The sequence below is a fragment of the Oncorhynchus mykiss genome, chromosome 12 (genome assembly GCF_013265735.2).
Source record: "Oncorhynchus mykiss isolate Arlee chromosome 12, USDA_OmykA_1.1, whole genome shotgun sequence".
Classification (NCBI taxonomy): Eukaryota; Metazoa; Chordata; class Actinopteri; order Salmoniformes; family Salmonidae; genus Oncorhynchus; species Oncorhynchus mykiss.
The window spans coordinates 58762831-58776480 of NC_048576.1; the positions used below are offsets into that span (position 1 = coordinate 58762831).

At 40.6% G+C, this 13650-nt stretch overlaps 1 protein-coding gene across 8 annotated transcripts in view; it reads left to right on the forward strand.

The window, feature by feature from the left end:
* The window catches only part of LOC110538919 (phospholipid-transporting ATPase IA), a 133455-nt gene that overhangs the window by 71714 nt on the left and 48091 nt on the right, over positions 1 to 13650 (forward strand). For 6 of the 8 annotated variants that reach the window (XM_036937899.1, XM_036937892.1, XM_036937893.1 and 3 more), the window contains one exon: positions 12877 to 12951. The exons of the other annotated variants lie outside the window; for them this stretch is intronic. In XM_036937899.1, the coding sequence (XP_036793794.1) occupies positions 12877 to 12951 (75 nt within the window). The remainder of the gene's footprint in view (positions 1 to 12876; positions 12952 to 13650) is intronic. 8 annotated transcript variants of the gene reach the window in all.

Here is a 13650-nt window from a genome sequence, read left to right on the forward strand (position 1 = left end):
CAAGCGTGACCTGACAAGTTTTCAAGATATATAACTTTAAAAATACAGGAATACAGCCAGTTTGCAAAATGCATCATACCATCTATATTTCTGTATTTTGAAAGTAATATATCGTAACTTGATTGCTGACATGCAAAACATTTTGGGACTATATCAACAATGGACGAATGAAACAAATACCAAAAGATCGTTTTTGGGTGGAATTTTCCTTTAAGGCCTCTTGGATCATCCCAAATTTCATCATCCAATACTTTTTTCAACAACAGTTACCCCCCTCTCTTCTGACTGGCATTCCTTTGGCTGTAAACGTCTGCCCTCAGGGGCCAGTATTGCAGACACAGTGAATTAGATGCTCCCCTCTTCCCCCCTCAGTGAGTCATCACTGTGTGCTCTCAGGCACACTGGAGGATTGGACAAAGAGCTTCTGGGCCCAACTATTCAAGATCAGTGAAGATCATCCTGATGTCATGAGAATGTCACCACCACCACTGACTAAATGTTCCTGGCGCATTACAGAGACCGAAGGGTTGCACGCTGTAAGCGACATTACCCGTGCAGGAAATCTGAGCCCTTAAAGATTACATTTTTCCCCCCGCTCTTTTTCTGAGACACTTCACCTGTGAACTCCCTTTTCATCCTCGTTTTGGTAAATGTGCTGTGGGAAATCTTGCCGTAACCTCAAGGCCTCTATGTATGTCTGTGTCTATCTACACTCTTAGGGGAAAAAAGTGCTATCTATACTGAACAAAAATATAAACACAACATGTAAAGTGTAGGTCCCATTTTTCATGAGCTGAATTAAAAGATCAGAGAAATGTTCCATATGCACAAAAAACATTTCTCTCAAATTTTGTGCATTATCCTTTGCCAAAATAATCCTTTCACCTGACAGGTGTGACATATCAAGAAGCTGATTAAACTGCATGATCATTACACAGGTGCACATTGTGCTGGGGACAATAAAAGGCCACTCTAAAATGTGCAGTTTTATAACACTAACGCAATGCCACAGATGTCTCAAGATTTGAGGGAATGTGCAATTAGCATGCTGACTGCAGGAATGTCCACCTGAGCTGTTGCCAGATAATTGAATCTTAATTTCTCCACCATAAACCGCCTCCAACGTAATTTTAGAGAATTTGGCTGTACATCCTAACGACCTCACAACCGCAGACCACGTGTAACCACGCCAGCCCAGGACCTCCACATCCGGCTTCTTCACCTGCAGGAAAAATCTAGATTAGGGTCTAAAATTTCCCAGAGTAAGGCCCAATTTATTTATTTCAATTGACTGATTTCCTTCTATGAACTGTAACTCAGTAAAACCTTTGAAATTGTTGCATCAATAAATTAATGAATAAATTAAATTTTATTTTTGTGTCAAATCTCCAATTGGCAAACCATCCCTTATGGTAACAAATATTAGTGATTCACTATGGTAATTAAATGATCGTTCTTCTTCTGATGTTCTTTGCATTGAGCATCGCATAAAGAGTGAAAAAAATTATATTCAAATCTATACAAATCTAAAAAATCAATACATAATAATAGTAAATAAGGTTATCCAAACAATAATTACTTCCCTAGAGCAGTAAATATACATACATACATACATACATACATACATACATACATACATACATACATACTTCCCTAGAGCAGTAATATACATACATACATACACTACCATTAAAAAGTTTGAAGTCAATTAGAAATGTCCTTGTTTTTGAAAGAAAAGCACATTTTATGTCCATTAAAATAACATCATCAGAAATACAGTGCAGACATTGTTAATGTTGTAAATGACTATTGTAACTGGAAACGGCAGATTTTGAATAGAATATCTACATAGGCGTTCAGAGGCCCATTATCAGCAACCATCACTCCTGTGTTCCAATGGCACGTTGTGTTAGCTAATCCAAGTTTACAATTTTAAAAGGCTAATTGATCATTAGCAAACCCTTTTGCAATTATGTTAGCACAGCTGACAACTGTTGTTCTGATTAAAGACTAGTCAAGTATCTGGAGCATCAGCATTTGTGGGTTCAATTACAGGCTCAAAATGGCCAGAAACAAAGACCTTTCTTCTGAAACGCGTCAGTCTATTCTTGTTTTGAGAAATGAAGGCTATTCCATGTGAGACATTGCCAAGAAACTGAAGATCTCGTACAACGCTGTGTACTACTCCCTTCACAGAACAGCGCAAACTGGCTCCAACTAGAATAGAAAGAGGAGTGGGAGGCCCCGGTGCACAACTGAGCAAGAGGACAAGTACATTAGTGTCTAGTTTGAGAAACAGACGCCTCACAAGTCCTCAACTGGCAGCTTCATTAAATAGTACCCGCAAAACACCAGTCTCAACTTCAACAGTGAAGAGGCGACTCTGGGATGCTGGCCTTTTAACCCTTTTAATGGTAATAAACTGCCTTTGTTGACACGGCAACAGGCAATCCTTTCATTTTCATAGGGCACCATAGACACATAGATCATTGTGATTTTGGTGTCTCATTCATAATTTCTCTTTGACTCAGTGTACACACAAAAGTCCAGCTTGGATTTCCAACAAACCATTCAGGTGTAAGATAGTGTACCAAATGTCAATGAGAAAATAAAAATGTAATTCAAATTGCGATCAAGGGCCAACGGTGCCGAAGGCAAACACTAGAAATTATACCTTTTAATGTAAACGCTGATCCCTTTCATGTAGTTGTCTTAGCTTTCGCCCTTGGGGTAATCTGGTTGCACCCACTGGGAAACACTGAAATAGTTGGCAAAACTTTTGACATGATGGCAAAAGACCAGAGGTTCTCATCACACACCAGGCCATATCACCCTCTCTCTTTCCTTCATATAATTAAGAATAGACTTGTCTGGTGGTGGTGGGATACTCTGAGCAAAGCAAGCTCATTACAAAGTTTTCCTTTCTGAATTCTTCTCCCACCTTATTTTGCCTCTCTTTGAGTCCAGCCACAAGCCCTCTTTCAAACATGTCAATTCCCTTTTGAAAGGACGTTGTCTCTCTCAGCATGTACAGTCTACAGTTCTGTCCGCAAGGCGAGTCCCTTCCCAGCACACTTTTTGTTATTCCCTGACAATCGTGATTCAAGTACATAATAGGGGATTTCTTCACTGTTTTTGCTGCTTTGTGAAGTATCAAACACCCCTGTTTGTAAGGGCTTGACATCCAAGACACTAGCAACCCAGGAGAGGGCTCAAAGCTACATTTGTTTCAGTAATAGGTTTACTTTTGTGCACACATGTTTTTCCTCCTCCTCTCCCATGCCACGTCCTACCAGAAGAAAACAGGGAGAAAAGAAGTAAAGGGGAATTTTTACCTTTTTCTGAGAACATTGTCTGTTACAATGTGCATTAGAAACTAAATACCATGACTGGGATACTGTATAGAGGACTGTGCTCTATAGCCTGACCTGTTCTGGCCTGGCTTGTTTTGTTCTCTCCTCTGTCTAGCCTTTGCCTTTGGTTGTTTGAAAGGCATAGAGAAGGGTGAATGGGTCTTTCCAAGGTCATTGTAGGGAATGTGAGTGTAGGTGCAGCTCGCTCTTCGTTGGTGGTGGAATCAGCAGCTGTGTTATAATTGCTATTTTGCTGGGAGCCTGGATGGATGGAGGTTACTTGAGAGTCAGGAAGTAAGGCTGACACTGAACTGTCTGTTGGAGCAACAAGTTGGGCTGCCATGCAATGCCCCAGTCAGTTTTCTCATGGCCTGTTAGTCTCTCTCTCACTCAGCTAATGATCTGTCTTTTTATGACAGGGCACTCATTCAGAAGGAACATTCAAACTTCACAGAGCTTAACGTTTTCATAACTTTGTGAGGTATAGTTGGAGGGAGATCATGGTGGTCAGAAAATTGCGGGGGATATGAGAGAGCAGAAGATACTGAAAACAGTTATATATTACACACACATGCCAAATTATATTTAACACAGCAGTCTTACTTTCTTTCCTTTGTCTATAATCTTGCAGTGCTAAACAAACTAAATAATAACAATTGGACAAAATGGAAGGATTTGCCACATTTAAACTGAGAGACCTTTTCAATGATGTTGCCATAACGACTTAATTCAAATATTTGGTCCAGCTGGGCACGACTTTACTTGATTGACATATTGTCAAGCGGCCCCTGAGGGGCTGATAGACAAGTGGCATTTATGAGGTTATTACAAGAGGCTCAGAAAGCCTGGAGGAACACCTGGAGACCGAGAGAGGAGGGCCTAGTGCTGAGCTGAGCACAGCCTGCCAATTGGTGCCACACTGTGAACATAACCACCACTCAAGGCCCCATCCAGGATGGTAACACTGGGTGCCCTTCTCTTTCCAGCATATTTACTAGCTCCTCTTTCTTCATCCCTCTCTCTTTTTCCTTTGCCTACTTTTTTGAAGCAGGATAAGGACATTGTTTGCATTTTTTTCAGGCGCAAAGAGGGCTGTCATTTGTTGAGGGCAAATGTCACACCTCTCTCTCCCTCCTCCTCCCCCTTCCTCCCACACTGAGGCCTACGCATCCGTGGGACGGTGTCACAGAATTTTTTTATTCTGCTGATGAATATGCAATGGGAGCTTCTTTATTGGCAGGACGCATTCCCTTCTTCCCTCTCCCTCCATTTCCCCCTGCTCTGTTTTTCAGAATGTGCACTGGGGGAGAGAGGCCAGCCACACCCCTCTGCTGAGTGACACTCAATGAAGAGAGAGGGAAAAAAGACCCTGCCTGGTCCTTCTCCTAATGAGCAAATCAATGCATCTGTCTCTCAAGAGAGTGAGAGAGGGGCGCTAGCGGGACCCGAAGGACCAGGCCAAAACACTCGCGCATTAGCCGTTGCCGCATGCTCTGAATGGACCTCTTTTTGAACTTAGCACAACAATATATCAGCCCGGAGTCCCTCATTGAGCAGGCCCTTAATTAATTCAGCACTTTGACCCCAGGCTAGTAGTGTTGTCAAGATAGCAGAATTTTGACTTCGATACAATACTCGATACTGTCACGATACTTGATACCAAAACGTCACAGAATGGCACTTGATCCAGACAGCTAATTCCGCTAACGATAAATCTCTATTGATAAACTGGATAAATCAAGATGTAGCCTAGGTCTTTTCGCAATACAGGTGAATGCATATTATTCAATAGGAGTGTGAGCATGCATTGAGTAATTTAGCTTGTTTTAGCTGATTTCATGAGGATACAGTTGACAAATAATCCCTTCCTTTTAGGACTTATTTTATTGCTGACTGCAAAGAGAACATATTATTTTATTGTATTGATTAACAACATTTGTATAATAATATTTTATTTGATAAAAGTGTGCACTGTCTGTTTTAGAAACATTTATGAACAGCATGTGGCCTAACGCTTAAGAGTGTTGGACCAGTAATCGAAAGGTTGTTGGTTTGAATCCCTGAGATGACTAGGTGAAAAATCTGTCGATGTGCCTTTAAGCAAGGCACTTAACCCTAATTTCTCATGTAAGTTATTCTGGATAAGAACACCTGCTAAATGACTAAAATGTTCAAATGTAAATTCACAGGCAGAATGTGGCTAGTGGAAACAAGACGGGAGGCAAACTAAGACAAATAATTTAATGAGTTTTTGGTGACAATCAGCTTTGAAATCAGCATATTTTGCATTAACAAAGTACTAGGGTAGTAAATATATATATAAATAAAATTTGTGGAATTGCTTTTTATTTCACAAAAATTGTGCACTGGCCCTTTACTAGTCCTGTACTAGCAGAGCGATATAGCCGTCTGTAGCCCCTGCCACCTCCCAAACATCTTCCCGTGGCTATGCCTGAATTTGAAGCTGGAAGATAACGGTATCGTCTTGCATTTTATAAAAGTGTTCAAGTCTGTATGGACATTGTTTTGCAAACAGTAATGAACCGTTTCAAATTATTATTATTTATTTATATTTACCCTTTTTTCTCCCTAATTTTTTGATATCCAATTGGGTGTTACAGTCTTTTCCCATTGCTGCAACTCCCCTACGGACTCGGGAGAGGCAAAGGTCGAGAGCCTTGCGTCCTCCGAAACATGACCCTGCCAAGTTGCACTGCTTCTTGACACAGTGCTCGCTTAACCCAGACGCCAGCCTCATCAATGTGTTGGAGGAAACACCGTCCAGCTGGTGACCGAAGTCAGCTTGCAGGCGCCCGGACCGCCACAAGGAGTGGCTAGAGCACGTTGGGACAAGGAAATCCCTGCTGCCCAAACCCTCCCCTAACACTGACAACGCTGAGACAAAATGGCCTTCAAATGTATTTAGTTGCATTATTGAAGTGTGTTAACTTCTATGCAGCATGAGTGGGGACTGGGGAGCTAATGGATCACAGACAGCTTTGGCAATGAGTAAGTGGAGCAGGCTCTTCATGCTATAAAGGGGCTGCGCTGATAAACAGACTTGATGCTCTCAATCACGTGAGACACATTTTGACAGAAGTACTGAACATAACAACAATTCTAGTACCAAACTGGGGGGGTTTTTGTAACGAAAAAATATTGAAATGTTGGTATAATGTGCAAAACTACAGGCTAGCCACTCATTACCACGACGTCGGCCACACCACAGGTTTAACCTGCTCCATGTTCTTCAATTGAGGTGATTACCTTGTGTGTGTGTGTGTCTGAGAAAAAACGTAGTTGACCACCAGCGGCATCCCCTTTAAAAAAAACAACATCACGGTAGAATGCACCTTATGGAGGGAAGAGCAGGAGCTGGAATGGGTGGGTGGGTAGTAGGGGGGGATGGGGGTGGGTGTATGGTTTAGTAGAGTGCATACACACACTTGCTTCTCTCTCCTTGCCCAAGGGAATGGGGTGTGCGGGAGGGGTGTGCGGGTAACAGACATTTGTTTTGGGAACATTTTTGTGCATTCGCTCGCACAATTGAATGGGAAGGGCTGGTGGATTGGGAATTGGGCGTGTCCGAACCGATAATTTGTAGCAATTCAGGCCTTCATAATGCAGTTAAATGAAGCAAGGAAATGTTTGCAGCCTGGCCATGGCACAACACAGCAACCCCGATGTCCCTTCAACAGCCATGGCCGATCCAACAGAGAGGGTCTGTTCAGCGCCACTGTCTGTCCACACAATAACACAGAGACGGCCAGGCTGTTTCACTGTTTCTCACACGAGCAGAAAATCTCACCCAGAAAATGTCCAGACAATAAGGACTCATTTTGCCTGACATATGCTGTTTTTTGGGGGGCTTTTATGTATGTCTGCAATGGTATTATAAAAAGTCAGGACAGGAATACATCAGTATTTAATGCACCATCTGACAAGTAGTTTTTTCTCTCTGTGTTTTCACTGTCGCACACAATCACATTCATACATAAAGCCATAATTTATAGAATAAAATAATAAACAATCTTCAATACAAAGACTGTATAACAGAACCTGGTATTATGAAAAGTCAGAACAGGAACACATCAGTCCTCAATGCACCATCTGACAACTTGTTCTATAGAGGAGCATGAAGAAAAGTTAAACACATATCCTGTCTCACATCTCCAATACATTGCTAGATGTATTTTTTTTTTCTTCATTTTTTATTCAAGAGCGCATAAAGAACATGTACCATACATACACAACATATCTTTGCTGTCTTTACAAAGGAGCGTAATTACATTCACATGTTAAAACCTCTACAGGATTGGTGAGCAAACGTAGGCTAATGTGATTAGCATGAGGCTGTAAGTAAACAAGAACATTTCCCAGGACATAGACATGTCTGACATTGGCAGAAAGCTTCAATTCTTGTTCATCTAACTGCACTGTTCAATTTACAGTAGCCATTACATTGAAAGAACACCATGCTATTGTTTGAGGAGAGTGCACAGTTATGAACTTGAAAATATATTAATAAACCAATTAGGCACATTTGGGCAGTTTTGATACAACATTTGGAACAGAAATGCAGTGGTTCATTGGATCAGTATAAAACGTTGCGCCTGTATTCCACATTTCCACAAACTTCAAAGTGTTTCCATTAAAGTGGTATCAAGAATATGAATATCCTTGCTTCAGGTCCTGAGCTACAGGCAGTTAGATTTGGGTATGTCATTTTAGGCGCAAATTGAAAAAAAGGGTCCTATCCTTCAGAGTACATTTTGGCTGTATAGAGTAAATATTTCAAGAGTCTGAATAGGAATACAATTTGGATACAGCCACATAAAAACAACAGAAACAAACAAAAAAACAAAAATTACAGAATAAGACCAGGAACTCTGACCAGACACCTTCATACCTATGCTGTCTATGTTGCAAAATGTTTGTAATTCTCTCCATGTTAGCATGTTCCCTGCATAGACCTAACCACATATCTTTTGAGGATGCATGTTCATTTTTCCAGCATTTTGTTACACATTTCCTTGCTGCTGCTAAAAGATAATCTATCAATTTAAGTGGAGTGGATTGGAGTGTATTCAGAGGAACAACACCTAGAAGGAGATGACATGGGTCTGGTTGAATAATAATACCTGTGATGTACTGTATAAAATTGAGAATTTCAGACCAAAAAGACTGGATTTTCGGACATTGCCAAAATATATGTGATACGTACCTATACTGCCTCCAACACGTAGAGCCTATTACTTTTATCATTTTGAATTGAAACTCCCTTGTTTGGTTACTTGTAGTGGCTTTATATAGTGTTTTCCATATATTCCCCCAACTCTCCTCTGATATCTGTGCTTTTTAAACAACGAATTACCTGACTTAAAGGTACCTATCTACCTTTGTTTGAGATATATTGAATTCCTCATGGAGTTCTTGAAATTATAAAAAAATGTAGCCTTTGATAAGTTGAGAGACTCTACAAAAGCCCTCTCTCTTCCCATTCCCTAAATCCTTGGGCCATAGTAGTAGGAAGAAAGGCTGGGTTGTGGAATATAGGTGAGTGTCTAGACATGTCATTACTCAGTTTATATTGGCGTTGAACCTTCCTCCATGTCTTCAATGTAGGAGTAATAAATGGGTTTTGTTTAATCCTGTCAATAGAAATCTGCTATGAAGACAAGTCAATGTAAAGACGTATCACAATATTGACTCTCAATTTCAAGCCATGACACATCCTTCGGTTGTTGAATCCATGATGCTATGTGATTAAGTTGCGCTGCCCAGTAATATGATTTAAGGTTATGGAGGCCAAGCCCACCCAATTCTTTGAACAGCTATAGTTTTTTATAACTAATATGAGGCTTCTTATTTTGCCATAAAAAAATGTGCCTATTGCTGCATTTAGGCAAGTAAAGGTTTTCGCAGGATTTTTTAAACAGGAAACATTGAAAACAGTCTTGGTAAGACATTAATTTTCACTGAAGCAAACTGACCTGCTAGAGATATAGGGAGGGTCATCCAACGGTCTAGAACTTCAGTGATTTTACTAATCACAGGGGGGTAGTTCAAAGCATATTGTTTCCCATTGTCTGATGTAATATTATCACCCAAGTAACGCATGCTTGTATCAGTCCACTTAAATGCATACAGTGCCTTGCGAAAGTATTCGGCCCCCTTGAACTTTGCGACCTTTTGCCACATTTCAGGCTTCAAACATAAAGATATAAAACTGTATTTTTTTTGTGAAGAATCAACAACAAGTGGGACACAATCATGAAGTGGAACGACATTTATTGGATATTTCGACTTTTTTAACAAATCAAAAACTGAAAAATTGGGCGTACAAAAGTATTCAGCCCCTTTACTTTCAGTGCAGCAAACTCTCTCCAGAAGTTCAGTGAGGATCTCTGAATGATCCAATGTTGACCTAAATGACTAATGATGATAAATACAATCCACCTGTGTGTAATCAAGTCTCCGTATAAATGCACCTGCACTGTGATAGTCTCAGAGGTCCGTTAAAAGCGCAGAGAGCATCATGAAGAACAAGGAACACACCAGGCAGGTCCGAGATACTGTTGTGAAGAAGTTTAAAGCCGGATTTGGATACAAAAAGATTTCCCAAGCTTTAAACATCCCAAGGAGCACTGTGCAAGCGATAATATTGAAATGGAAGGCGTATCAGACCACTGCAAATCTACCAAGACCTGGCCGTCCCTCTAAACTTTCAGCTCATACAAGGAGAAGACTGATCAGAGATGCAGCCAAGAGGCCCATGATCACTCTGGATGAACTGCAGAGATCTACAGCTGAGGTGGGAGACTCTGTCCATAGGACAACAATCAGTCGTATATTGCACAAATCTGGCCTTTATGGAAGAGTGGCAAGAAGAAAGCCATTTCTTAAAGATATCCATAAAAAGTGTTGTTTAAAGTTTGCCACAAGCCACCTGGGAGACACACCAAACATGTGGAAGAAGGTGCTCTGGTCAGATGAAACCAAAATTGAACTTTTTGGCAACAATGCAAAACGTTATGTTTGGCGTAAAAGCAACACAGCTCATCACCCTGAACACACCCTCCCCACTGTCAAACATGGTGGTGGCAGCATCATGGTTTGGGCCTGCTTTTCTTCAGCAGGGACAGGGAAGATGGTTAAAATTGATGGGAAGATGGATGGAGCCAAATACAGGACCATTCTGGAAGAAAACCTGATGGAGTCTGCAAAAGACCTGAGACTGGGACGGAGAGTTGTCTTCCAACAAGACAATGATCCAAAACATAAAGCAAAATCTACAATGGAATGGTTCAAAAATAAACATATCCAGGTGTTAGAATGGCCAAGTCAAAGTCCAGACCTGAATCCAATCGAGAATCTGTGGAAAGAACTGAAAACTGCTGTTCACAAATGCTCTCCATCCAACCTCACTGAGCTCGAGCTGTTTTGCAAGGAGGAATGGGAAAAAATGTCGCTCTCTCGATGTGCAAAACTGATAGAGACATACCCCAAGCGACTTACAGCTGTAATCGCAGCAAAAGGTGGCGCTACAAAGTATTAACTTAAGGGGGCTGAATAATTTTGCACGCCCAATTTTTCAGTTTTTGAAGCCTGAAATGTGGCAAAAGGTCGCAAAGTTCAAGGTGGCCGAATACTTTCGCAAGGCACTGTAACTCCTGTTTTACAGGCCACATCAGGTAAACTGGAACAAACATCCCAGTATCGGGTCCAATGAGTATAAATACTAACAGAATGGATTAGTTTGTTATTTATCTTTGTGTAGCATAACATTAATCAACCAATAAATATACATGCAAAAACATATATTAAAACAAACAATTATGAATATCACCCTGCAGTTGAGCATGCTGGGAAATATGGCTCTATGAAGATAGAACCCTTCTTGCCTTCTAAATAATCATTCTGGCCTTCCAAAGAATCATCAAAGAACCCTTTCTTCCAAAAACGTTTTTTGGGATGTTAAAACTTGTTATGGCTGGTGGCAGTATTGAGTAGCTTGGATGAATAAGGTGCCCAGAGTAAACTGTCTGCTACTCAGGCCCAGTTGCTAATATATGCATATTATTAGTAGATTTGGATAGAAAACACTGAAGTTTCTAAAACTGTTTGAATGATGTCTGTGAGTATAACAGAACTCATATGGCAGGCAAAAACCTGAGAAAAAATCCAACCAGGAAGTGGAAAATCGGAGGTATGTAGTTTTTCAACTTATTGCCTATCAAATACAGTGTCTATTGGGTCATATTGCACTTCCTAAGGCTTCCACTAGATGTCAACAGTCTTTAGAACCTTGATTGATGCTTCTACTGTGAGGGAGGGGGGAATGGGAGCTGAATGAGTCAGGACTCTGCCAGAGTGGCATGAGATGAGCACGCACGTTCACGTGAGAGTTAGCTTGCGTTCCATTGCAATTCTACAGACAAAGGAATTCTCCAGTTGGAACATTATTGAAGATTTATGTTAAAAACATCCTTAAGATTGATTCTATACTTCGTTTGACATGTTTCTACAGACTGTAACGGAACAAAAAGGAGGTATTTGGACATAAATTATGGACTTTATCGAACAAATCAAGCATTTATTGTGGAACTGGGATTCCTGGGAGTGCATTCTGAATAAGATCATCAAATGTAAGTGAATATTTACATGGTTATTTCTGACTTTTGTTGACTCCACAACATGGCGGTTATCTGTATGGCTTGTTTTTGTGTCTGAGCACTGTACTCAGATTATTACATGGTGTGCTTTTTCGGTAAAGCTTTTTTGAAATCTGACACAGCGGTTGCATTAAGGAGAAGTGAATCTATAATTCCATGCATAATAATTGTATCTTTTATCAATGTTTATTATGAGTATTTCTGTAAATTGATGTGGCTCTCTGCAAAATCACCAGATGTTTTGGAACTACTAAACATAACGTGCCAATGTAAACTCAGATTTTTGTATATAAATATGAACTTTATCGAACAAAACATACATGTATTGTGTAACATGAAGTCCTATGAGTCATCTGATGAAGATCATCAAAGGTTAGTGATTAATTTTATCTCTATTTGTGCTTTTTGTGACTCTCTTTGGCTGGAAAAATGGCTTTGTTTTTCTGTGACTGGGTGCTGACCTAACATAATCGTTTGGTGTGCTTTCGTCCTAAAGCCTTTTTGAAGTCGGACACTGTGGTGGGATTAACAACAAATGTATCTTTAAAATGGTGTAAAATACTTCTATGTTTGAGGAATTTTAATTATGAGATTTCTGTTGTTTTGAATTTGGTGCCCTGCACTTTCACTGGCTGTTGTCATTTCGATCCCGTTAGCGGGATTCAAGCCATAAGAAGAACCCTTGTATTCAGATCAAAGCGGTTCTTGGTAGAACCCTATCCTTTTTTTCTAAGAGTGCAGTAAAGGGCATATTGCTTATTAATGTCAAGTGATGGAAAAACATGCATCCAAACGGGAAGGGGACGAGACCAAATGTCTTCTTTTCTCTGCTCTTTTGTCTCCTTGAGATCTGGTTTGCCTTTGTCAACGGATTCTCTGGTCAGATTCTGTTTGAACGCTGGTGCATCGGCCTGTACAATGTGGTGAGTGTTCATCTGATTTACTCTCCTCTCTCCATTACTGTGAAAGAGCCTGTTTTATAATTATCCTCCTCTGTTGCTCTCTGGCAAGAAAACGGATTTGCTGTGACACCCCAGACGTGTTCCCCTTACTGCAGGACCATATCATCATATCCTGAGACATTTCCCATTTATTTATGACCTGCTGTTAAGTCCATATTCCCCTCGTGCCTCAAACGATGTAGACTGTGGAAAGAACAACAGCCTCGCATGCCCCCAAAGAGTGTAGTTAGCGAAGGTGGTCATTTGTGAATGATAAAGGAACAGGTTGAATAGAACAGCACACAACCAGCTCTGGGCAACTGATGTTCCACAGGGTTCGGTTTTGGATCTAATGAACCTATGTTTCTTGTCTGTCAAATGAAATGAGTGAACGGGTGGAAAGATTGTGTATTTTAACACTGCAACGAAAAATGTGAATAGTACATTGTTTGGGTTTCAACGAGTTGACGTTTAGTTTTACACCTTTTATTAAAGATATACCCCAAATCCATAAACAAAAGCGAGTGAGGGAAGTGAGAGGAGAGAAGTGCCTGCACACCGTTGACGGAACGCTAAAGGAAGTGATTTCATCGTTGACCAAGAAATTAGAACATTAGTCACCGCTCTGGCTGTTTTTTTAAAGCAACCACAGTGTATGGGGTGGTGGGCTATTCTTTCACT